At 48.2% G+C, this 26,413-nt stretch overlaps 1 protein-coding gene across 8 annotated transcripts in view; it reads left to right on the top strand.

Annotated features, from left to right (window-relative positions):
• LOC139175852 (KAT8 regulatory NSL complex subunit 1-like) overlaps positions 1-25,624 on the top strand; it is a 31,547-nt gene extending 5,923 nt beyond the window's left edge. The window contains exons 1-12 of one of the 8 annotated variants that reach the window (XM_070767181.1): positions 2,110-3,183; positions 9,022-9,163; positions 11,610-11,737; positions 12,815-13,022; positions 14,152-14,317; positions 15,634-15,774; positions 16,526-16,695; positions 18,155-18,273; positions 19,238-19,292; positions 20,158-20,270; positions 23,197-23,407; positions 24,614-25,624. In XM_070767181.1, coding sequence (XP_070623282.1) covers positions 2,603-3,183; positions 9,022-9,163; positions 11,610-11,737; positions 12,815-13,022; positions 14,152-14,317; positions 15,634-15,774; positions 16,526-16,695; positions 18,155-18,273; positions 19,238-19,292; positions 20,158-20,270; positions 23,197-23,407; positions 24,614-24,865 — 2,286 coding nt within the window. In that variant the 5' untranslated portion in view covers positions 2,110-2,602 and the 3' untranslated portion in view covers positions 24,866-25,624. Of the gene's footprint in view, positions 1-2,109; positions 3,184-9,021; positions 9,164-11,609; positions 11,738-12,814; positions 13,023-14,151; positions 14,318-15,630; positions 15,775-16,525; positions 16,696-18,151; positions 18,274-19,237; positions 19,293-20,157; positions 20,271-23,196; positions 23,408-24,613 lie in introns of those variants that run through there. The other 7 variants (XM_070767177.1, XM_070767178.1, XM_070767180.1 and 4 more) reach the window with 7 other exon arrangements.
• Positions 25,625-26,413: the final 789 nt, after the last annotated feature.

Genomic DNA, 26,413 nt, shown 5'->3' with positions numbered 1-26,413 from the left:
TGCCTCTCCCACACCTGTTGAATTTCCCTTGCAGCTCGGGGGTCCATCGGGGAGATCAGGGGTCACACTGATGTGGATGGTTGATGGAGCCTGACATTTCTGTCGCTAAGTGAGACATTCGTTTAGTGGCCATCGTTGTGAAAGGAATCTCTGTGGTCGTTAAGTTAGTTGCACTCGGTCTTTAAGTGAATCAGGCGTCTCCTATCGACGTAGCCCCGATGGTCGTGATGGTGGAAAACAGTCCCAGGGCCGTTGTCACTTGGCACAGTTGCTAAACGGACCATTGTAATACGAGGATGACCTGCCGTTTCTAATAGGCTCAGAACTAATTGCCAAACATCTGAATTTCGGTTGTCATCACCTGTTTTGGAAGACAATGGATGTGTGTGTGTGCGTGCGTGCATGCGTGCGTGTCCTTGACTTGCGTGTGAATCATGGGGTTGCATGGTTTTTAACTTGGGGTTTTTAGATCTCTTTTAAAATTGGGCTTTTATTTATTAATTGGACTTATATGCCGGCCCTCTCCGTGGACTCAGGGCGGCTCACAACATTAAAACACAGAATATAAAACACATCTAAATCCAATTAATATAAATAATTAATTTGAAATCTTTGAAAAAGCTAAAACATTTCAAAATCAAACATTCAAATACACAGCACGAACGTCCTACACATTCACTGGCCAGTGACTGGGGCCTAATGACCCCAAGCCTGGTGGCATGAATACGTTTCCAAATTCTTACGAAAGGCGAGGAGGGTGGGGGCAGTGCGAATCTCTGGGGGGAGCTAATTCCAGAGGGCTGGGGCCCCCACAGAGAAGGCTCTTCCCCTGGGCCCCACCAGCCGACATTGTCTAATTGAAAGGGCCTGGAGAAAGCCGACTCTGTGGGACCTCACCGGTCACTGGGATTCATGCGGCGAGAGAGAGCATTGCTGTAGTGGAATCTCGAAGTGATAAGGGCACAAGCGACTGTGAGCAGAGACCCCCTGTCCAAATAGGGCCACAAGCTGAAAGAGGAAGGTCTAAAGTCAGCTGTGGATCAAAGAGGACGCCCAAGTTGTGGACCTTCTTTGAGGGGGGGGTGTCACCTTTTGAATTGTTTTGTATTTTTTATATGTTGTGAGCCGCCCTGAGTCTTTGGAGAAGGGCGGCATATAAGTCCAATTAATAAAATAAAATAAATTACAACCAGGAAAGTTTCCATCACTAAGGGCAGTGCATGTTAAAATATGTGCAGTCCGGGTGATGAACTTTCTCGCCACCGTCGTTATGTGAATCCTGACAGTTGTCCTGGGAGTAAGATGGTCCTTAAGCGAATCTGGGTGCCTGTTGGCGAGAGGTCGCCCGGGGAAATCCTCGGATGCTGCGACCGTCATATATAGGAGTCAATTGCCAAAGGTCTGAGTTCTGATCACAGCACCACAATGGTCGTAAGTGTGAGCCCTAAGTCACTTTCTGCACATGGCGTTGTAACTCGGAACAGTCAGTGAGAGAACCACTGTTCCGTTCCAAGTTAGGATTTGGGTTAGGAAAAAAGGACTGTTTCTCAGAGTTATGTTTCCTGGAATCTCCGTAGTCACATGACCCAAATTCACATGCTCAGCGACTGACTCACATTTACGACAGTCGCATTTTGCCGACCCTCTGAGGAGCTAAGTCGATGGGGGCAGCCGGATTCCCTTAACGACTGCGTAACCTCATTATAACTCCTGCAAGGAATCACTTAGGGACTGCAGCAAGAGATGTCGTAAAGTGGGACAGCCTCCCTTGGCCAATGTTTCCACTTAACAACATCAGTTTCGGGCTCAGTTGTTGTCGTAGGTTGAGGACTACCTCTAGTGGGGGTTGAGGGCTACCTGCGCTGATCCTAAATCTTGGCCACTTTCAGAACTTAGGGCAGTGTTTTCCAATCTTGGCAATTCGCTGGCTGGGGAATTCCTGGAGTTGAAGTCCAAATATTTTCAAGTTGCCAAGGTTGGGAAACACAGACGGGGAAAAAGCAACCTCCGGGCATTTTCTGCCGCGCTTGCGCAAAAGGGCGAATGAAGCTATAGACCCCGCCCATCCGCCCGAGGGATTTCTAAAAGAAACTCCGGGTATCTCCTGTCGCACATGCGCAGAGTTCGAACGAGAGTAGTTATTCCGCCCCGCCTCTCGAGCCCGTCGTAAGAACCTCCTGGCATTTTCTGTCGCGCATGCGCAATCCACTCAAATACGCCGCTCATCCTTCAGTAGGCTTAAGAAACTGGGCATCTCCCACTGCACATGCGCAAAAGTGCGAACTAAGGCTGCTTAAAAAAACTTCGGGCACCTCCCGTTGCACATGCGTAAAAGTGCCAACCAAAGCGCCGACTGGGCCGGCCTTCCGAAGCTCTGGGTAAGAAAGTCAGGGCATCCTTCTCCGCACATGCGCAACCTTAGCCAATGAAGACACCGACTCCGTCCGGCCTAGTTAAAGTTCCCATTGCGCGCGCGCAGTGTGGCGTCTTCTCCCCCAACACCTCATATCGACGTAAGCGCGACGGCGGCGCGGCGTTTTTTGTTTTTTTTCCCCTGTCGTGCGAACTTGGGTAGGGCGGGCTCCTTCAGGCCCAGCGGCGCATGCGCGCTCGGGCGCTGGGCCTGCCTGGCATTGTCCCGCGCGCGCGCCAGCAATGGAGAGTCCCGGCCCGCCCTGAGGTAATTTTTTTTTTGGCGCCAGTAATGGCGGCCGCTGAGGCAACCGAGGCGACTTTTCGTCGTCGCCGGGCTTCTTCCCGAGCCCGCCAAGCCGTCCTTTGGACCCGGGCACGAAGCCTTTGCTGTCGGCTCCGGGCTCTGCAAGGCCGGCAGGTGGAACGACACGTCCGGCAGCAGCTGAACGGCTTGGTGGGCCGAAGCCGGACGCGGCCTGGTCGGAGCGGCGGCGGGGCGGAGCTGAGGCGGCTGGCGGCCGAGGCTCAAACCCGGCTTCGGGCGGCCCAGCGGGGCTGCGACTCGGACGCCACGGAAAGCGCCTCGGACGCCTCTTCTTCTTCTTCCTCCTCCTCTTCGTCATCGTCGTCGTCTTCTTCCTCGCCCTCCTCGGCCTCTTCTTCGTCCGGCTCCTCGTTTGGGAACTCTTCCTCGTCGTCCTCCTCCTCTTCCTCAGACAGCGAGGGTCCCGAGCCGGACCCCGGGCTCCGATGCAGTGCCGGGGTTGGGTGAGTGTCTCCTCAGGATGGTTTCTACGGGCCTGGAGGGCGTCTAACACGTGTAAAATTATGTGCGTGTGTAAGACTTAAAATTGGACCCTGACCTGGATGTAGACATGTGACTCGAGCCTGGTATTGATTTGTGTGTGTGAGTGGAGCCTGAGATACATGTACACGTGTGATCAGGGATGTAAGGTGTAGATCTTTGTGTACAGGTGTGAATGGATTTTGACATGGGTGTATGCATGTGAATGCGGTTCGTGGAGCTTGACCTGTACACGGGTGAGGTGGTGGTTACAAGTGTGAATGGAGCTTCCTTGGGGTTCATATACTGTACATGATAATGGATATTGACCTGGGTGGGCAGGTGTGAATTGGAGCCTGATGTGGGTTTGCCTACCCGGTAAATGGAGCCACCTATGAATGGAACTTGACCTGGGTGTGTAGATGTGTGAATGGAGACTAACATCTGGTTGTACACGTAAGGTATTCCCAGGGTGTCAGGGTGTAATATGTGAATGGAGCCTCACTTTTGGGTGTATATATAGGAAGCTGTATATGTGTGAATGGAGGTGTAACTTGTAGATGGAGCTGACCTGTGTGAACATGTGTCAATGGAGCTTGTATACAGGTGTGAACGGGGTCTGAGATCAGTGTGTAGACATGTGAATTGAGCCTGAGATGGGTGTGGGTAGTGTGAGTGGGCAGTTAGATCAGTGTGTACACATGTGAATGGTCTAATATAGATTATGATAATGAGTTTGTGTGCATGTGTGAATGGAGTCACATGTGAATGGAGTAGAAGTGGGCTTCATATAATTTACCTACCAGTTCGCCCAGCACTGAAAATGTGCTTTGCTCTCATGCGGGTCTTGCACACAGTTTAGAAAACGTGGATAAATAGCATAGTGTCAGGATGGGTAGCAATAGCAATAGCATTTAAACATATACCGCTTCCTAGTGCTTTTACAGCCCTCTCTAAGCGATTTACAGAATCAGCCCCCAACAATCTGGGTCCTCATTTTACCCACCTCAGAGGGATAGAAGGCTGAGTCAACCTTGAGATTTGAACTGCTGAACTACAGCCAGCAGTTAGCTGAAGTGGCCTGTAGTAGCAAGCCCACCCATAGGTCACTACTGCTGATTCGCCTGAACAGATCCGGACCAGCTGAATCCCACCTCTGGAATGGAGCCTGACATAGGTATGAACACGTCTGAGTGGAGCTTGATGTATGTGTGAATGGAGTCTGAGATGGGTGATGGGGTGCGGAGGTTTCCACTTACCTTCGCCACCGGCTCACATTGTGGTGTTTCGTGCGCAAGCATTGACTCTGCTGTTTTGTGTGTGCGCATCCCCGCATGCAATTTTGCTTCCACGCATACTCAGTAGCAGGACTCAGCCCAAAGCACAGCTGAGGAGCTGATCAGCTGTGCTTCCAGTGAAGAAATAAAAATCAGCATTTACCCCCAGGGTAGGCAGAGGAGCTCTTTTTCAAGCAGTGGAAGAGGAAACGCCATCCAAACAGCAAAAAGTTCACAAAAAGGAAAGATGGCAATGCATGTGAATGGGGATGTCACGTGTATAGGTGGAGCATGTCCTGTGTGTACATCAATGGAGCTTGACGTGGGTATGTACACCTGGAGCGCGAGCTGGGTCTGCGCACATGTGAATGGAGCTGAAGAGTGTTCATGGGAATGGGGCCTGACGTGGTTGGGTAAATGGAGCTTCAGTTGGGGTTACACGTGTGAATGCAACCTGACCCGGGTTGTGCAGATTTGGGAATGGAGCTTGACCTGGGAGTACATGTGTATGTGGGTGTATGCATGTACATGGAACTGGGTGTGCACATGTGTGAATGGGAGTTTCCGTGTGAATGTGGGGAAAGGGCCTGAGCTGGATTCATATGTGTTAACACAACTTGGATATATACTCATGTGAATGGAGTGTCACTTGGATGTACAAATGTGAATTCAATCTGACCCGGGTGTATACCTAGGTGAAGGGGGCCTAACCTAGGGCGAGGGTTTTGGCAGGGTTGGGTGGAAGTCAGGCTGCCTCCTAGGATAGGCTGCCTCTCTCCAGTCTTCAATTTCTGCCTTGCTGTGAGACCTCTAACCGCCCAATCCGCTCCCTCGGACTCGTTTAGCCTTCTTTTGAGAAAGAAACCACAACCACTTTTGGGGTGAACGGGGTGTGTTTTTGGGAGGGGGGGCAACAAGACTGACCTGAGAAGTGCCCATGTGAATGGAGTGGGGTGTGGTTTTGAGGATTTGGAAACTCGAATTCAGATGCTGTAGAGGTGTGAAAGGGAAGGAATTGGGTTCCTCTTAGCCTAGCCCTGATGACGTTCCCTAGTTGGGTCATGAGACTTCTGCAAGACAAAACCTGCTCACAAAGCACCAAGAACCCCACAGTGCTTCCTCCTCCTTTTCTCCCCCCTCCTCTTCCTCCAATTCATTGCAAACCCCCTTCCCTTCCAGCAGTAATGATGTTACCTAGTTGGGTCATGAGACATTTGCAAGACAAAACCCCGGCTCAGAAAGCACCAAGGACCACAGTCTTCCTCCTTTTGTTCTTCCTCTCCACACCCCACACCCCCCATCTGGCACTGATGATGTTCCCTAGTTGGGTCCTGAAACATTTGCAAGAAAAAAATCCCAGCTCAGAACCCCTCATTTCAAACCTGAGTTGCAGATGCTCTGTCATTGATTAATCTTAGCTTGACGTACCATAATCCTGAGGGAAAAGGACCCGGGTATCCTCCTTGAGGGAACAGAGTCACTGCAGGGAGCCATCGACTTACAACCCTCCCTTTAGTGGCCATTCAAAGTTACAACAACGCCAAAAAAAGGGGCTTGGGATTGTTCTCATAGACTGTTACTACCTCCCCAGGACTAAAGTTCAAACACTTGGCCACTGGAATGTACTTATGATGGTTGCCATGCACGAATCCCAGCGGCCGATTAGGTCTCACAGAGTTGGCCTTCTCTGGGTCCTGTCGACCAAGCAATGTTGTCTGGCGGGGCCCAGGGGAAGAGCCTTCTCTGTGGTGGCCCCAGCCCTCTGGAACCAATTTCCCCTGGAGATCAGAACTGCCCCCACCCTCCTTGCCTTTCATAAGTTGTTGAAAACTCACTTGTACCACCAGGCATGGGGAAATTGACACCTCCCCTAACTACTTCGTTTATGTATGGTTTGATTGGGTTGAGTGATTATTTTATTATAAGGGTTTTTAAATTGTCTTGTAAACATTGGATTTGTACATTGTTTGTGATTGTTGTGAGCCACCCCTAATTTTCAGAGAGGGGCGGCATACAAATCTATTATTATTATTATTATTATTATTATTATTATTATTATTATTAACATATTCAGCGGCGTGCATGATAGACATAGAAACATAGAAGATTGATGGCAGAAAAAGACCTCATGGTCCATATAGTCTGCCCTTGTACTATTTCCTGTATTTTATCTTAAATGTCCCAAGGTCAAGTCATCCGTCCCCCTTTGTGACCTTCTGACATTCCAAACAAATGTCTCGTTCACTTAACAACCAAGAAAAAGAAATGTCATAAGATGGGACAAGGCTGAGTGAACTCTCTTGCTTCCCTGCAGAAGTGTCAGATTGAATTGTGGTCATAGGCCGAGGACTATCTGGGGGAGGGAGTGTTTTTCCCAGCATGCCACCGCAATCTGGCTTTCTCTAACTTCAAGGCACTTTTGTGCATGTGTCTGTGTGTTTTTTCTGAAGCCTGAAATAGCAAAGAACAGCCCTCTGTGAAAAATTACAGATAATCCTCGACATACGACCCCAATTGAGTCCTGGGTTTCTGATGCTGAATGAGATGTTTGTTAAGCGAAGGGGCTGGCCGTGCAGTTGTGTGAAGCGCCTCCGACTTCCCTGTTGGTTTTTTAAAAGTGTGTGGCAAAAGGTGGAATCATGTGAGCCCTCGAATGCCACAACCATCGTAACTACAAGTTGGTGGCTAAGCGTCTTGAATTTGGATCACGTGACGGGGGGGACGCAAGTGCAGGAAAAAGACCGTGACTCTTCTTTCTGTGTCCTGGGAACTAAGTGAACTGCTTCAAGCTGAAGACTAACTCGGAAGGGTGTCATACTGTCTCTCCTCGAACCCAGATCCCTTTTATTGTACATTTGCGGGTTCAGTTTTTTGGTACTACCACTTAAATTCAAAGAAAGGGTTGCATTGCTTAGTGATGCTGAGCCCAGCGTCTCTGTTGCCGCTAGTAAGTGAATCACACCGGTAGTCAACACAAGGCCCCCTTTGATCCAAGCCTTTCCTGCCAAGAGGGAAGGGCCTCCTCTTGAGCAGCTTTGCCTATCTATCTTTCCCCTCCCCTTCTTTCGCCATTTTCCCCACCCTGCGCAGTGTCCACAATTTGACCATGGTGGGCAATACTAGGACTGAACTCTACTTGGTCCTCGACTTACAACCACAGTTAAACTCAAAACTTCCATGGCTAAAAGAGAGAACACTATTTTGTGAGTACCTTTCTTGTCAGTTGCTCAGTGTGTAGTTTTATTAGTCACGTGGTCATTGTGAATCTGGCTTAAATCCCCTCCCCTCCCACCTTTGACTCTGCTTCTCAGAGGGTTGCAAAAGGGGATCATGTGACCTGGGATGCTGCAATCCTGATTACAGGCCATTTGATTGTGTGTATTTGTGTGTGTTTCTGCAAACTGAAGGGCAAAGAAGAGCCCTCGGTGGGAAGTTACATGTGTCCTTGATTTACGACTAGAATTGAACGCCAAAATATTCTGTTACTAAGTGAAACACATGTGAAGGGAGTTTTGTACCATTTTATAATTTTACTTCCCACAGTTATTAAATGGATCACTGCAATTGGTAAATGGGCCACCTGTTTACCAAGTTAACTGGCTCCCCTCGTCCCCCCAACTTTGCTTGTCAGAAGGGGATCGCATGACCCCTGGATACTGCAGACTTCATAAATACGAATCATTGGCCAAGCGTCTGAATTCTGATCCCTGATTAGGGACATGTGAGCAACAATCCTAAGTCTTTTTTCCATGTCGTCATAACTTTGAATAGTTGGTAAATGAACTGCATAGCAGTTCAATTAATAACGTAATAAGGAATAATAGGGTACTTACCCCTTATTACATGTCAGTTACTAAGTGGGACACTGATTGTCATAAAGACATGTCGATTGACAAGACAGGTTGGCCTTGTCCAGCGGAAGTTTGGCAATTCGAAACCTGCACTCTGGGCAGAGGGGTGAGCTCCCGTACCTGGCTCCAGCTGCTGCCAACCCAGCAAAAACATTCATCCATGGGCACTCAAGGCAGCTTATTTGAATATAAAAATGTCATATTAACAACACCCCCCCCCACCCCCCAAAAAAAGACTAGTAGATAAACAGGTTCCATTTCAGTGGGAAAGTAACACGGTTCTGTGACCAATATGGCATGTAAGCCATGTTATCTAGAGCCATGTTGGCTAAGGGGAAGCATCTTCAGACAATCGTGGCTTTCTCTATCTAAACCACATCTTTTGATGCAAACTTTCCTTATCCTGCATCCAGATAGAGAGATACATACAAACACAAACAAACACACACATACACGCCAAATAACCTCCTGGAGAAAATCTGAAACCTGAAACCGAGTTGTTAAAAGTTGGAGGCAAGAAAGGCTGAAGCGGGGTTTGCTGGGTTTTCTTTCTTGTAGCTTCCTTCAGAGCAACCCAGGATTTGGCTGTTGGGTAGACTTCTGCACAAATAGATGTATTTCAATCCTTGTGCCTCTGATGCACCCAGCTGTGTGACGTGCACTAACAACTGTGTGCCAATGCTTCTGTTTCCAGGCGCCGGCTGGCACAGCGCCAGTGGGCGATGGAGAGAGCGGCCATCATCTGTCGCTGGACGTGGCTACAAGCTCAAGTGTTGGACCTGGAGTATCGCATAAGGCAGCAGACTGATGTTTACAAGCAGCTTCGTGCCAACAAGGTAAAGCAACCTTCCTTCCTTCCTTCCTTCCTGGAAGCATTTTCATATGGGCACTTCAAAAAGCAGTTCATTTAGTGACCATTCAGAACTTTATCACAGCGCTGGAAAAAATAAAGGGGACCTGGGACAGCTTTTATGAACCGTCGCAGCATTTCCCGTCCCTTCCCTTTCGGGGTCACGGTGTTCCAAATGCGGACTGGCTTGTATTTACAAGGGCCCCGGGGTGAGGGGATTCCCCTTTGAGGGGACCTGAAGCCAGGTTTACTTAACAGCCACGCAGCTGACTTCAGAATTGCAGGGATTCAGTCAGAAAGCTCTTGAATTGGGGCAAAGCTCATATCCCAAGTAGGTCACATCATCCGTGCAAGGGGAAGTGAGGGGTTTGCTCTCTGCTTATACGTACAGTCCCTTCCAGCGCTGACTAATGAAATTCTTAGTTGGGTCATGAAGAAAACCACCAAACTCAGAGAGCACATAGGACCTCCAATTTATTTATTATTATTTCTATTTAACATGGATTGGTACCCCCACCCCCCAATTATTTTGTAAGCCGCTGTGAATCTGTTGCCATGATAAAAGTTAAAACATAAAAGAGAAAACATTTTATCAGTATGTCAATAAATTTCTCTAAGGCCTGTGCCATTTATTCAGACCAAATAATTAACTTGCTTTTTTTTTGCCAATTATTACTTCAAATCGAAGACTGGTTTACAATTGTTTCTTTTCTTTCTTTTTCTTTTTTTGGCATTTTTTTTTCTATTTCCTTGTCTGCATTTGCTCAGGCCAAACCAGAATTAAATAGTTTTTGAGGCTTAGCAGGTTCCGGGCATCACACCAGTCTTTGTATGTTGTGCGATCAGGATCACTTTAATTGAAATTCACTAGCATACACCCCACGTGTGAGCAAACATAGCCACTGTATGTCCTTGGAGCCGGTATTTGTTCACAGGAACACAGCCTCCCGAGGTTCATTCTTAGAACTTTAGTGAACTGACAAAAAATTTAGAACTTATTGACCTGAGGCTAATAAAACAGAGGCTGTGATTTGCAACCTGGGAAAGATCAAAGGCTGGGGAATCACTTATTTCCAACTAGACTCGAGGGAAAGTTTTGTAAAGGTTGTATTTATCACAAACATGTCACTTTCGCACACATCCGGCAACATCCAGCAACACAGGGACTCCTCGACTTACAACTGTGCCTTGAGTGACTGTTCCAAGTTACAAGGTGTAGCATGTAATCTAAATTGAGAGGCCTGGCAGCTGGTTCATACTTAACAATGGTTAAGGGTCACAGGATCCCCTTTTGAGACCTTTAGATAGGGCATCACACTTATGAGCCTCTTAAAGCACACTCGCTGGGTGGCTTTGGGCCCATCACCAGGAGAGGGTGAATTTTAACACCACCTTAGGTTAGATAAGACAGCTGGTTGATTGACTTGGAGCCAGTCACCAGTTGAGGGCGAGTTCTAGTCCCGCCTTAAGCTAAACTATATCAAAGCAGGGACAGAGCTGACCTCTGAGCCTCCCGGACAGTGTCGTGAAGTCAGCATCTAGAATCAGCTAAAGCTTTGAAGTCATCTCCAGAATTATGAGCAATGCACCATCCTACCTCAGGCAGGACAAACGCCCCGTTTTGTTGTTTTTGTCCGAGTAGCTGGCTTCTTGGAGGTTAACATCCATCCCCCCTTAACAAGAGCTTCTAAATGTAAGGGTCCCCCCCCTCCTCCCCAGGGCCCAGTTATCCTAGGCAGCCTCCAGCAGGAAGATGTGCTGAAGCCACCGAGACGCCTGGCCTCCCCTGCAAGGGTGATGGACTCCAGGAAAACCCCAGCACTGCCTCACTCCCCCCCCCCCCCCACCTGAAGGTGCCTGGTGGAGTATCACCTTGCATCCCTTCTTATCTTCTCCAAAATGCTGACAAACAGGTTTGTATTCCAGCGGATGCATCCAGTGGCAAGAAGCAGTGGTTGACCGTGAAGGCTGCGCTGTCAGAATCCTTATTTCTTTCATCAAGCGGCTGAAGAGAAAGAGAAGGTCTTAGATGTGGCTATTTTAAAAGGGGTGGGCTTCCAATCCCAAGATCCTCCAGCCAGCATGCCTTAAGAGGAAAGGACTTCAACTCCCAAGAATTCCCTAGCCAGCATCCTTTAAGAGGAGAGGACCCATTCCCAAAATTCCCCAGGCACCATGTTTTAAGACAGGTGGATTTCCGCTGCCAAAGCCCCCCCCCCCCAAAGGGCTTTGAAAGCCGTGAAGTGGGGGGCAATGCTTCCTGCGGATATGGCAAATGGGGCTAAGCATTTTTCAGTCGCTCCTTTATTTTATTTTCAGTCGTATCCTTGAATTTAATTTGTTTTGATTCTTACTCCTCTGGTTTTTGCATTGTTGGGAAATAAAACTTGTTTTCAGAACAAAAATAAAATAAAATTGCTTTTTTCTTCTAGAATTCTCACTTCGCCCAGTCTTTAAGGAATCTGGTCTGTCAAAATTCCTCCTGTGCCCCCATCAATGGGTCTCCAGAGCCCCCCAAAGCCTGCCCATCCCCCCATCAAGTCAATGGAATTAGCAACTGGTGAGTTATCCCGTAAGATTTCAGTCAATAAAATTGATAATGAACAGATCACTGTGGTAGTTTTCCTACAAGATGTAAGTCGATAAGATTGATAACAAACAGATCATTGTTGGTTGCCATCCGTTTTTCAAGGTCATTTATACTTTGATCCTTTCTTCTGGAATCTTCCAAGCCTTTCTCGGCATTAAGCTGACAGCTCGGGACAAGTTGTTGATTTTAATCTTACCCCCTTATTGAAAATATTTCTTTTTCTCCCTGAGTCAGCCTGTTGCCGAAATAAAACATAAGGGTTATTTGTTTGCCAGATTGTCAACTTGTTCCTCTGGCTCATTCTCAGCCACATTAAAACAGTTTATTTTCTGGGATTTTCCTTCTTGGAAATTGTTTTCCCCTGGTGTTTTGAGCAGCCTTGGGCTGTCTTTGCTTGTTAGCTTTTCCTGCTTTCTGGAATCAAAAGATAAGATAAGATAACCTTTATTAACATTTTTTACTGATAGCAAATTAGTCCATATTAAAAATGAATTCCTTCATCCCTCCTTTTTTTCTTTCATTATTCCTTCCCTCCCCCTCCTTCCTTCCTTCCTTCCTCTCCTTCTTTACTTCCTCTGTACCTATTCTTCATTCCTCACTCCTTGCCTCTTTTTTCTTTCTTTCTCTCTCCCTTCTTTACTTATTCTTCCTTCTCTCTCTCCCTCTTTCTTTCTTTCTTTCTTTCTTTCTTTCTTTCTTTTCTCTCTCTATTCTCTAGTAACTTTGTCACTGACTGTAAGAAACCAAGACCAAAACCTACTTTCCAATAAAGTGTAAATGAGGGCTGGTGACAGTGAAGTCACACAACATTATGGGAGCACGTGGCATCTTTGAATCAGGGTGTTGTGCCCCTTTGGTGGGGACCATCGGCACCTCTGAATGGTCATAACTTGAGGATCCCTTGTAGTTGTGCTGCTCATTTCCTGCTGATTTCTTTTGCAAGGATTCTGCCCAGGAAAGTTGTCATTCCTTCCTATCCAGTGACATCCCCTATGTGTCCGGAATATTTCTCCAGCCAATCCTGTTTCTTCTCTTTCACCCTCCCAGCTTAAGCTCTTATGCCACCAGTGGCAGCTCTACAGAAGGCCCGACTGCCGACCGCCACCTCAAGAAACCCACGCCAATAAACCACAGCCTGCCCGGCGTGGCCTCAGCCTTGGACAACAGCTGCGTGGCGGCCCGGATCCGTCCCATCTGCAGGTACAAGAAGCGCCGGCTGGTGAGAATCAACTCCATTGCTCACCTGAACCGAAAGGTAAGGCTGGAGGTGAAGGCGGGCAGAGATTCCCCATGGGGTGCTCTTTTCTGAGCCGGGTGGTTTTCTGGCAGACGTTCCATGACTCAACTAGAGAACATCATCAGTGTTAGAGGTGAACCCTGCAAGAAAATCACTCGCGGCCCCCATGGACCCCAAAGCCTTTCCTTCTCCTCCTCTGCTTCCTATTTCTGTTCCTCCTCTTCCCCCACTCTGCAAACCCCCTTCCCTTCTACCCCAGACAGCACCAAGGACCCTCCCCAATCCTGCCCCTCCTTTTCCTCAGTATAACAAAGTCAGAAGGGACCTTGGAGGTCATCTAGTCCAGCCTCCTGCTCAAGTGGGAGGCCCTAATACAGTGTTTCTCTCATAGTGGGGCAGGCCCCCGGTGTGTGTGTGTGTGTGTAGCAATGCGGGGTGGGGTGGGGTTTGTGATCCCAGGGAACATACCTTTTTTTGCCACAGGGAGTAGGAGGCTTTTTGCACAGAACAATAGCACACAGCACAGAGCGGGAGATATGAAGTGCAGATAACAAACCCTTAAGAGACCCCCATGGAAAAAGATTGCACAGGGGTGAAAAGAGAGGCGGAGATCATGAGTCAAAGGTTAAGTCTCCCAAAAGCTAAGAGGAGCAAATACGATGAGGAAGCGTATGTAGGGCTTGGCTTCACTGTGAGTACGATGGGAGACGAGGAAAGACCGGTATGTTTACTGTGTCTAAAAATGTTGGCAGTGAACAGCATGAAGCCAAACAAATGAAAGTGTCACTTAAACACATGACATCCCAATTACGCTGATAGTCTGAGTTTTTTCAGCAATGCTGAATATTGCAAACAATCGTCCCAGCGGAGAGTTGGTGGGGGCACAAAATGTTTACTTCTTCCTAAGGGGGGGGGGGTGTAAGAGAAACTAGTTGAGAAGCATTGCCCTAACAGAATCATAGAACCATGGAAATGACCCCCTGCTCCAGCCATTTCAGGCCATTGGTTGCCCTGTCAGTTTTCTACAAAGCCTCCAGCGATGTTTCCCCCTTTCAAGTTCCAAGCCCAGGGGACCTAAGAACTGCTCAGATCGCTGTTATTGTTGTTGTTGTTGTTAACCACAAGGGTTTCCTCTCTCGCCCTGCAGCCAGTGAAGCCTCTGAGCCTGAAGTGCACCTGCGAGCAGCCCAACTCCTGCATCTTGTGTGACTTCAAGGCCTCTCTGCCGACCGTTGATCCGGAGGTCATGTCCCTGGAGGAACGGATCGCGCTGCTGGACTCCGGTTTCCACCCCATCCTCTCCTTCCCACATGGCGAGTAGCTTGACGCAACCTGCAATTCCTCCTCCCTGGCCTCCTTCACTTTCCCGCCCCCTCCGTTCTCTTTGCGGGCACAAAATACAGTCTTATTCCTTGCTTTTCAACTGCAGTGGAGTCTATAATGTTTCCATTGCTAAGTGAGACAGCGATGAAGGAAGGTTTGCCTCCTTTTAGACTGCTCTTGCCCCCGTCGTTAATGGCATCCCAACCGTGGTTAAGTCAGCAAGACGGTCGTTGAGGGAATCGGGCTTTCCCCACTGACATCACTGGTTGCAAAAGAGGATCGACCGTCATAAACACAAGCCTTGTGTATCCCAACGGTTGCTAAGTTAGCAACAGGGCCATTAAGTGAATCGGGCTCTTCCTGCTGACTTTGCTTGTCGCGAAGGGGGATCACATGACTTGGGATTCTGCAACTGTCATAAATGCAAGTCAGTTTCCAACCATTGTGTATCCCAAGAGTTGTTTAGTTAGCCATATGGTCATTAAGTGAATCAGGCTTTCCCCATGGGCATTGCTCATTGGAAGGTCGCTGGAAGGGAATCGCATGACCTCAGGGGCCCTGGCACTGTCATAAATACAAGTCACTCACTCAGGGAATGGAATGTAGCATAGAATATAGAATGGAACAGAATGCAGATTAGAAAACAGAATAGAGTAGAATAGAATCAGAATACAGAAAGAACAGAATAGAAAATGAAATATGAATAGAATATAGAATGGAATATAGAATGGAAAAGAAGAGTACAGTAGTACCCCTAGATACGAGCATAATTCGTTCCATAAGGGAGCTTGTATCTCGAGGCAACTCCTATTCTGGAACAAATAACTTTTCCCCCTCCGAGAGAACCAAAAGCAAAGGATTCTTGCGCCACCTAGTGGACGCTCGGCTCGTATCCCGAATTTGAGCTCTGGAGTAGAACAGAAATGTCTCTCCCCTCGTGGCTCGTATCTTGGAATACTCGCAGGTAGAGCAGCTCGTATCTAGAGGTACTACTGTATAGAGAATATAGAATAGAATATATAATAGAATAATCAGCATACATGAAAATGACATTTCTTTGCGTTCAGCCCTCCAAAGATAATTGTGTATATATCCACATACATTCACGTGTATGACACAGAGCAACGCCACAGCCTTCATTCCAATCCAATGTTTAAATAAACCAGGTGACAAACAAAAGATTCCTGCCAGCTTACCAGATGTACAGAGTATGGAACTAAAGCCATCAGCCCATTACTCAAAGAGGACTAGCCCCTTGACATCTTGTCTCAAATTGTTGATTTATTTTTGTTTCTTTTTCAAGCAGGCAACCCTTTGCATTTACACTTCGAGGCCTTGCTCCGAGAAGACCATTGGAGGACCCCCAAACCCAACTTTCAGAAGCCGCCCCATCCGGGCTTGAAAGATTTAACCAACAGTGTTGGTTCTCCACTGCTTTCTGCTCCGGGTAAAGTAATCACATGATTTGGGTGTGTGTGTGTGTTATGGTCTCTTGAACTCCATGTCCCATCTCCCTGATCGGCCTTGTAGTTCAAAAGAGGGATTGGAACCTGTTGCCAAGCATTGGGATTTCTGTCGTGGGGTCGTCATATCCTGCTTTGGAATACGGGTCAGTCCTCGACGCACTGATAATTCTGTGGCGGAGGGAGACGTTCATTAAAATAAATGTGAGGAGCTTTCTCACCCCTGTTGTGAAGTGAATCCCAGCCATTGTTCAATCAGTAATGTGGTTATTAAGTGGCTTTTCCCTTGATAGAAAACCCCAATTTCTGTGGCTTGGCTAGACATTTGTTTAAAAAAGTCTGCCTGTTTTTCGGCCTTTCTTGCCATATGGTCATGAAATCGCTGCAGTCGGACGGTTGTTAAGTGAATCAAGTGTCCTCATTGACTCTTGTTCACCGGAAGGTTGGGGAAGGGGATTGCGTGACCCTGTCATCAATGCGAGTTAGTTGCCCACCGTCTGAATTTTGATCTCACAATCGTAAAAGTTGCAACTCTGGAAAACAACCCTTGTTTCAGGGCCACCACAACTTTGAACAGTCACGAAACAAACAGATTTATTTTAATGAATGTCTCCCTCCGCCACAGAATTCTCAGTGGGAGAACCCCCCAATCCTTCCCCCCCCCCGATCAAATTGCCTTGACTTATGACAGATTTCACCTGACGCGTCCTCTGTCCCCTTCCCCCTTTCCCCCAGGTGCTCTGTTGAAAGGTCTGGCCGGCTTCAGCCTCTGCGCCCCGCGTCCTGTGCCCAACAAACTGGGCGTTTCGCTCCAGGTGCCGCCTCTGTGCTTCGACAACCCTCCCATTCCACATGCCAATCACGTGCCCTCCCATTCCACGGCAGCCAGCACCAGCGCCACATTGGTAAGTGAGCTGGACGGGGCCACGTGGAGAGTGCAGCCCCCTCCCTTCTAGCACTGGTGATGTTCCTTAGGAAAATGGAGACTCAGCCTTCCATCCTTCTGAGGTGGGTCAAATGAGGAGACAGATTGTGGGGGGCAAGAGGCTGACTCTAAACCCCTTAGAGGGGGCTGGAAAAGCACTAGGAAGCAGGACAGTGCTGTTGCTATTGGGTTGTGCAAGAAAAACCCTGGGGGGAGGTTCAAAAACTCTATGGTCCCTCTTCCTCCTCTTCCTTTTCTTCCTCTCCTCCTCCTCCTCTTTGTCCTCCTTCCACCTCTTCCTCCTTTTTCTTCTACAACTGATTGTGTTCTCTAGTTGGGTCATGAAACATCTGCAAGGAAACACTGGGAGGAAGGACGGATAATCCAATAATTGTTCTCCTTTTCCTTTCTCACTCCCCCTCTTCCTTTTCTTCTTCTCTTTGTCATCTTCCTCCTCCTCCTCCTCCTCCTCTTTTCCCTTCTTCCACTAATGACATTCCCTAATTGGGTCATGAAACATCTGTAAGGAAACTCTTGCAGGGATGACTGAGAACATCATAGTTGTCGTTCTCCTCTTCCACTTTGTCATCTTCTTCCTCCTCCTTTCCCTTGTAACACTGATGACATTCCCTAGTTGGGTCACGAGATGCCTGCAAGGAAACACTTGGAGGGAGGACCGAGAACCCTACAGTAGCTGTTCTCCTCCTCTTCCTCCTCCTCCCTTTCTCTTGAGGCACGGGTGATATTTCAGTGCCTGGGTAATGAAGCATCTACAAGAAGACCACCACGCTCAGTGACGACCAAGGACCATACAACCCTTCCTCCTTTCCCTCTTTTTCCATATACTGTCGTCTCCTCCTCCTGCTCTGCTTTGTCTTCTTCCTCCTAGCACTGATGACACTCCCTAGCTGGGCCAGGAGACGTCTTCAAGGAAACCCTCCAGCTCAGTCCTTTTCCTCTATTCCTCCCCCTCCTCTCCCCCCTCCTAGCACCAGCGAGGGTCCTTACTTGGGTCATAAAGCGTCTGCAGGGAAAACCACCACAGAGTTTCAAGGACTGCACACTCTTCCTCACTGCAAACAGCCCCCCCTTCCTTCTAACACTGATTACGTAACCTAGCGGGGTCACAAAACACCTGCAAGACAAACGCCCCCCCCCCTCCCTCAGAGCACTACTTGAACCCCCCAGCTCTTCATATCCTGCTTTGTAATAAGGAAGCCACCCCCACCCCCCTTCCCGGGTGACCAAGAGTCCGGCCTTCCTCCTGTCTGTCCCATCAAAATCCCCCCAAAGAGCCATTCAGGGTTCAGAGATACAATGCCTACATTCACACACAGACACACACACACTCTGGCGTTGTCTTTTGTTGGTGTGTTTGTTTCACAGATTGTGGTTGTTGTGCTTTTTCTTCCCTCCCACCCTCCCCTCCCCCAAAGCAGCCTGCCAAGAAGAAGAAAGTGGAAACCTCCTACGACATCAACAACATTGTCATTCCGATGTCCATGGCCGCCGCTACCCGGGTGGAAAAACTGCAATATAAAGAGATTTTAACCCCCAGGTGAGTTCCGATTTTGGGACATTCTCCAATCCGTTTCCTGAGAAATCTGGGATTTTAATTGAATGGAAGAACAATTGGAATTTAATTGGGGGGTGGCGTAGTCATTCTGTTCCTGGGGAGGGACTTTGACTTCACGACGGCAATTCTGCTGGTTAAGGGAGACACTCGGTTGTGGAGCGGAAGCATCGGTGGAATTAGTTTGGCCCCGTTTTATGACTTTTCCTGCCACCGTCATTAAGGGAATCGCTGTGGTTGCTAAGTGGGTCCACGCGGTGGTTAAGCGAAGCATTTTTTCAATGGGTTTTGCCCCATTTCGGGACCTTCCTTGCCACTGATATTAAATGAATCACTGTGATTGTTGAATGAGCCGTGAGTTCCCTGTGAGTTTTTGCCCCATTTTATGACTTTCTGCCGCCATCATCAAGGGAATTACTGCAGTTGTTGAGTGAGTCACACAGTTGTTGAGCGAAGCGGTTTTTGCCCCATTTTACCACCTTCCCTGCCATCATTAAGTGAATCGCTGCCATGGCTAAGTGAACCATATGGTTAAGTGAAGCATTTTTCAGAGAGATTTGCCCCATTGTAGGACCTTCCTTGTCACCGCCATTAAGTGAAGCCCTGCTGTTGTTAAGTGAGTCTCATGGTTGTTAAATGAAGCAATCCTTAAGTGAGTTTTGCTCCATTTTATGACCTTCCTTGGCCCCGTTAAGTGAACCCCCTGCAGTGCTTATCAGTCACATGGTTCTTAAGCGAATCCAGTTTCCCCCCTTGACCCTGCTTGTCAGAAGGTCGCCCATGGGGATCACGTGACCCTGGCGACTCCACGACCGTCATAAATCCAACTTGCTGAGTATGAAAGCCCCTTTTTTCCCCTCCTGGACCTGTCATGACTTCAAATGGTCATTAAGTGAATCGTGGTAAGTTGAGGACTCCCTGCATATCACCCCTGCTTTTCTCCCTCCAGCTGGAGAACGGTGGATCCCAAGGAGATGGTGATCTTGGAGGAAGCGGACACAGAGGTAAGAGAGAGGTCCTAGGTTGACCCACAAGCTTGGGGTGCGTGAGGGGTGGGGCTGAGTGTGTTCCTTCATACGTTGTGTGGCCGCAGCCACAATTGGGCAAGCGTTGTGAATTCTGCAGTGGAAGGAGGTGAAGGGAGGGACGTGCCGTCTCCAGATTGTAACCACTGGCATAATAATGGCTGGTACGATGGGCAGGAGGGAGGCGCCTGATGCTGTTCCCTAGTTGGGTCGTGAGACGTCTGCAAGGAGATGGCCCGGCTCAGAGAACTCCAAGGAACCCCCCCCACACACACCTCTTCTTCCTTTTCCTTCTGCTCCTCCACCGTTCTGGTGCTGATGATGTTCCCTAGTTCGGTCGTGAGACGTCTGCAAGACTTAAAACCCAGCTCAGAGGGCACCAAGGACTGCACAGTCCTCCTTCCTCCGCAACCCTCCCTCCTCCTCCCCTCCGCACTCTCTATCCCTCCTAGCACTCATGATGTTCCCCAGTGGGGTCGTGAGACGTCTGCAAGACTTAAAACCCAGCTCAGAGGGCACCAAGGCCCCCTCTGCTTTCTAACGCTAGTGACGTTACCTAGTCGGGTAATCAAACATCTTCTAGAAAACATCCAAGCTCAGAGAGCACCAAAGATCCCATAGTCCTCTTCCTACCCCCCCCCCCCTCATTCCTTCTAACTGATGACGTTGCCTAGTTGGATCACGAAATGTCTGCAAGGAAAGAGCCCAGCTCAGAGACCACCAGCCATCTTCACAGTCCTCTTCCTTCTCCTTAACGTCTTTCTCCTTTTCGCCATGACCCCCCCCCCCCCCCATTTCTGAAGTAGATTGGAAACCTTTTGTCCTTAACTTTCTTTTGCTGTAGGTGGAAGACACTTCAGATGAAACATATCTGACCTATCACCAAAAATTTGAAGAGCTGGAACGGGCCCGCTGGGATTCCTGGACCGGAACGTCCTCCCAGAGACGAGGAAATAGGTCTTTGTTCCCATAGGCTCTTTTCTGGCCCCCCCTCCCCCCCGAGAGTCTCTTTCCATGCAGAGAGATGAGTTGCTCAGGTCACAGGCTGAAGAATAAACTCACAACTTGCCCTCATAGTTTCCCTGCCCTATAAGCCTCAGTGTTAGAGTGGTAGGTAGCTCCTGGGGAATTCCTCAATACACTGAGGTGGTAAGTTGATTAATCAGATTTGGGGGGGGGAGAAAGGGATGGATGGATGGATAAAAGGTAGGTAGATAGGTAGACAGAGATAGATAGATGAATAGGTACAGCCGTGGCCAAAATTCTGCAAACCTTTTGGGAAAAGTGTATTTTTGAGATTTGGAGGTTTATAACACCACTTTTCTTTTTTTGGAGTAATAGCATAATATTATACTATAATTGAAAGATAAATTAATCAGGAACGTAATGCAACAAAGTTTGTCCTATGAAAGGTAAAAGCCAAATAACCAGAAAAGGGAACCACGACTTGCTTAGGTTGATGTCCACTAGCTTCCCTTTGTGTGATTGTACCCAGTGAGGATGGGTCTTTAGAGAACCAATCAGGTGTCAGCCTGTTTTGGCAATGAGCCAGCCGTATCACAGTAGGATTCAGTTATTGATGTCATGTATTGAAACTGAGAGGAGGAAATTTGTCAGTGTGTTATGGGTTCGCTGTCAAGTTGGTGGGGGGGGGGGGGTTGTGTTCTTTCACTTAGTGAGCTTGTAAAATGTAATGGAATTAAAGTAGTGGTGCCAAGAGAATTGACTAGTCACCAGAAAGTGATGTAAAATAGCATTATTAAGAAAATAAGGCTACAGTTACAAAAAAATTAGAAGAAAAATTGGTGGGAACTTAACCAAAGGTAGCAATGTTAAGGTTTTGAAGAAGTGTAAGAAGACTCGGTCACTACAGAACCACACTGGTAAGAGGCAGGAAAAGGTGCACAACAGGAAGTGATGACAGAAGAATTAAGAGACTGCCTACCCGACAGAAGAAAGTCACCTGAGTGTGAATACAAGATGAAATGGCACAATGCAATGTACAGTTGGCCAAATCTCTCAAACAAAGATTGGAAAGACTAAACTGGGCTGAAACCCCTGTCACCTGGAGGGAGGAACGGTGGGGTGGTCTTATTTGGAGTGATGAGAACAAGATCTCCCTGTTTGACAGTGGCGGCATAAAATACGCAAGGAGGAGATTTGCATCCTGATTCTATTACACCTTCTGTGAAACACCCAGTCAGTGTTAGGATCTGGGCTGGTAAGGCATCAAAAAGGGTGGGCAGAAATTGCGTTATTAATGGGAATATAACCCCCACCCCCCCAAAAAATAATGAAATACTTGAGCCCAAATGGAAGCTTTTCGCATACGATCTTTTCCAAGACAGTGAAGCATTTATATTTCAACAGGATTCAGCTTCATGTCATGTTAAAAAGAGCCTGGGTGGTGCAGTGGTTAGAGTGCAGATCGAATCTCACCAGGCTCAAGGTTGACTCAGCCTTCCATCCTCCCAAGGTCGGTAAAATGAGGACCCAGATTGTTGGGGGCAATTTGCTGATTCTCTAAACCGCTTAGAGAGGGCTGTGAAGCGGTATATAAATCTAAACGCTGTTGCTAAAAGCTATTGCTATGTTCTAGTTGTCTGCAAAAGGTGTTTCAAGATAATCATATTCCATGGCTGGCATGACCTGGGAATAGCCCAGACCAGCGGTAGGCAAAGTGGGCTCTTCTATGACTTGTGGACTTCAACTCCCAGAATTCCTGAGCCAGTCATGCTAACTCAGCAATTCTGAGAGTTGAAGTCCACATGTCATAGAAGAGCCAACTTTGCCTGCCCCTGGCCCAGACCTTAACCCGATTGGAAATCTATGGAGCCAACTAAAATGTGTTAGTCAGAAGTGACCCACCAGTCTTTATTTCATATTTCAAAGGCTGCAGAACTAAAAGACTTGGCTCACTCCATGGAAAGACATTGAGGCTGTAATTCATGCTGAAGGTGTTTTTTTCTGCAGTTCCGATTATCTTCTGAGGTCTGTGTCAGTCTTGTTGGGTTGCCAAACCAAACCAGACAGTGACAGAGGTGCAGGTGACAGACTCAGAGATTCCTCTGTAGAACTGGAATCAGCAGCTCCTTGGGCAGTTTGAGCTTCCTGAGTTGGCGCAGAAAGAACATCCTTTGCTGTGCTTTTTTGATGACGTTTCTGATATGTTAGGTGGCCATTTTAGGTCTTGAGATATGATAGAACCTAGAAATTTGAAGGTCTCTACAGTTGATACTGTGTTGTCTAGTATTGTGAGAGGTGGAAGCATGGAGGGTAGTAAGGGAGGACAGATGATAAAGCAATAGCAAGCGAGTGGGAGATGATATAGATGAATTGATGGATGGACACATACAATATCGAGAGTGTGTAGATGAATGTATGGGTTGGTTGGATGGACGGACGGACAAACTAATTGTCCCTAGGCTGGGCTGGGAATCCTGCTTTAGGGATAATAATGCAAAGGGTGCTGCAAACAAGGCAGTTGATGTTGTGTAGATTTACGTATTGTCTAAATTACAGAAGCAAATAATTTGATAACGTTGCCAGTCTAAATCAAAGGCCTGGAAGGGGGTGGGGCTTAGAAGGGACGTCCCCCTCACTCCCCCCCCCCCAGGAATGTAACGGATCATTTGTTCTGGAATGTTCTCCGCAGCCTCGGGTTGGGCCTGGCGTGCTTTGGAGCATTTCTTTCTCCCCAATGTTTCTCCCACACCAAACCTGCCCTCCCACCTCTGATTTCCTTTCGGAGGTCCACCTTTGACAGCCCCATTTTTCTGTCATTGGGATGGAATGAATAAGACAACCCCCAGCCCCATCCACCGTCTTGGGGCCTCTTTTGAGACCCCGCTTGATGAGGTTCTCTGCTCTGTTCTCCTTCCAGGAGCTCCTCCCATAAAGCTGATGGGCGCTGGGTGCCTCCTCCCAGCTGCCAGGATGGTGTGCCAAACAGTCTTCACTACCCTCAGGGTGCCAATTCTCCCACCGCGTCGCTCAGCCCGGACCCCTTCAACCTCCCGACGTCCCTGGTGTTGAGAGGCCGGGGAGGGAATTCCTTCAGTGAAGACTCTTCCTTCAATATGGACGAGATTCAGGTGAGACCTGGTTCAGAAGATTTGGTTATTCCATTAACAATGCAAAGTCCTCAGGTTGTGACAGTCACTGGAAGCCGTCCTTGGCTTAGGACAGTAACCAAGAGCAAAATTTCAGTTGCTGAGAGATGGAGTCACAAAGTACAAAGTTGTAACTTACAAGAACAACCCTGGCTGTCCAATTTGCTTCCTGCTGGCTTCCACACTGGCCGCATAGGAGAAGCATTGGGAATTGGGACTATAAGTAGTCTGCAGCTTGCAAACGGTTTGTTTAGTGGCTGTTCAAAAGCACTAAAAAGGGGGGCTTGTGACCAAAATAATATTCATTCATTCATTCGTTTATTCCACTTCTATGCCACCCAATCCCGAAGATTCCCTTTTGTAACCTTCTAACAAGCAAAATCAATGGGGAAGCCCGATCTGCTTAACAACCATGTGGCTGACTTTACAACGTCGGCGATTCACTAAACATTGGTGATAGAGCGTAAAATGGGTCAAAACTCGCTTGGAACAACTGTCGCCTAGCAACCAAAATCTTGAGCTCAATTGTGCCTGTCAATCACAATAGCCGCCCCAAGTTTTCGGAGAAGGGCGGCATACAAATCTAATAAATTTGAATTCAATCAATTTTCCCTGATGGCTTTGTGTGGTAGAGGGGGAATCGCATGACTCTGGGCACTGTAACAGACGTAAATATGAATCATTGCCATGCGTCTGAATTTTGATTGGCCCTGGGACGCTGCAACAGTCATAAGTGTGAATAGAATAGAATAGAATTTTTTATTGGCCAAATGTGACACACAAGGAATTTTGTCCTTGCTCTCAATGTACACAAAGGAAAAATATACATTTGTCAAGAATCATGAGGTACAACACTTAATGATTGTCAAAGGGGTCAAATAAGCAACCAGGAAACAATATTAATAAAAATCTTAAGTACCTAAGCAACAAGTTACAGTCATACAGTCATGACTGGCAGGAAATGAGCGGGAGGAAATATGTTATTAGTCACTTTTTTCATTGCTACTGTAAATTTGAACGGTCACTGAACGCATAGTTAGATGTCAAGGACTGCCTGTATTCCCACAGAGGTATGTCGTAACTTGAAAGAGTCACTAAGTAACCAAGTGGAGAGATACTTGCATGGGTCTTCTTCCTTCACCCAATTTTCCTTTTCCTTCCACTAAACCTGCCCTTCTTCCTCTCCAGAACATCCCGCCTTGGGAACCCCGGACCTTCCCACTTTCGGACACCGACTACCGGGCGCTCCAGGATACCTCCCACAAAACCTTTGGCCAGCCGTGGGACGAAGCCTTGAGGACTAACCACATCAGCGCCGCCGGGCCCTCTCATCCAAGAGAGGCGCTCCCGGCCAAGCATCCGGCGCCTCCCGAGGATGGGGATGGGCAGCGTCAGGCTGAGCCTCGTTGCTTCGTCGCCTCCACCCTGAACAACAGATGACCTCTCGGGCCCCGGAGAGAAGACATCGGGAGAGCTGCACCCACACTCTAGAGAGGCATCACCGAGCTTGGCTGGCGAGCCAGGCGCTGGGAAAGTCGCCAGGCGAAAAGCGGAGGTCCATCTTTGGACAAAGGCGAGGAAGGGCCGGCAGGGGCCATTCGCCGAGCCTCTGTGGGGCGGGATGGGAGGAGGGGGTGACCTGGAGTAGCCCATCGGTTGGTGGGAGGATTCGGAGCACCACACAGAAAGGAAGATGAGGGGCTGCGGGAGGACTCCCACCCCTTAAAAAGGGCGGGGGGAGCAAAGAGGCCCCAACACACACCAAGAAGGGGACGCTTGGGAACAGATGCCGTTGATCGGAACCTGAAAAGCAGGAGGGGAAGTGTGGATTGATTGGGGAGATTGATTTAGTGGACGATGGGCTTTGTGCCCAGAGTTGCTGGTTATTGGGGTGGGGGCTGCGAAGGAAGGGTCCGCAGGGAAGGGCGATAGATTTCACACAATTTATCATTTTGATCTACGCCGTTCTGGAATCCAGAGTTTTTCTGAATGTGCGAAACCTGTTCTGGAATCGGCGATTTTTCCTAACTCGGAATCATGGTTTCTCCTGATCTTGGGAGGGGGAAAAAAACCCCAAATGACCAATCATGATTGCAACTGATGCTTTCTAGACTTTTCTATTCAGAAAAGCAGTCGATGCTATGCAGTTGTACGGAAATGCTATTGTAATCAATAAAAGGAACTTGACTGGATGAATAATACAGGTGCCAAAGTGATCATTGGGGGGGGGGGTGTTACTTGTATGGACTAGATGACCTCCAAGGTCCCTCCGGACATTCTTTTTCTATAGTTCCCTAAGGGCCTCCTGCTCCAGCAGAGAGAACGTGGGACTCGAAGGCCCCCAAGGCCTCTTTCTGCTGCAATCCCGGTTGACGGTTCCATCTTTTGGACAGGTTTGAAAGAGGGGGTCCAAGAGGCCGGTCTTAATGTAGGGAGGGGAGAGAGGAGGGGTCCCACAACATCTCTCATCTACAACACAACCCTTTCAGCAGTTCCGTTACTCAGGGGACCCTCCCCCAGGACACCCACAAACCTCCAAGCACCCTCAAGGTCTCTAGGACAGAATGCAAAGGGGCATCTTGTTTGCAGGGAACGTAGGGCCACTCCTTTGCTTTCCCACCACCCACTCAGCGCTTGGAGAGGTCTCCCTCTCACCTGAGGAGCTTCTGACTGAAGAACTGGACTGAGAAGGGAGCCAGATTCTTGGGTGAGAAGCAAAACCTCTTCCAAGGGAGGAAAAAGTCACAAAAAGTCAGTTTCCCTCTTGGAAAAGCACCTTTCAGGGCCACCATGATCTGGATGGCGCATAATCTCCGTAGACCGTGATTAGAGGTAGTCCTCGACTTACAGCACTTCATTTTAGTGATGGATCCAGTTCCAAGGGCGCTGAAAAAAACTGGAAGTACGACCACTTTTCACACAACGCTTGCATCATCCCCGTGGTCACATGATCAGATTTCAGATGCTTGGCCACTGGTTCCTATTTAT

This window comes from Erythrolamprus reginae, chromosome Z (assembly GCF_031021105.1).
Source record: "Erythrolamprus reginae isolate rEryReg1 chromosome Z, rEryReg1.hap1, whole genome shotgun sequence".
NCBI classification, from domain to species: Eukaryota; Metazoa; Chordata; class Lepidosauria; order Squamata; family Dipsadidae; genus Erythrolamprus; species Erythrolamprus reginae.
This window is presented reverse-complemented; position numbering and strand designations above follow the sequence as displayed.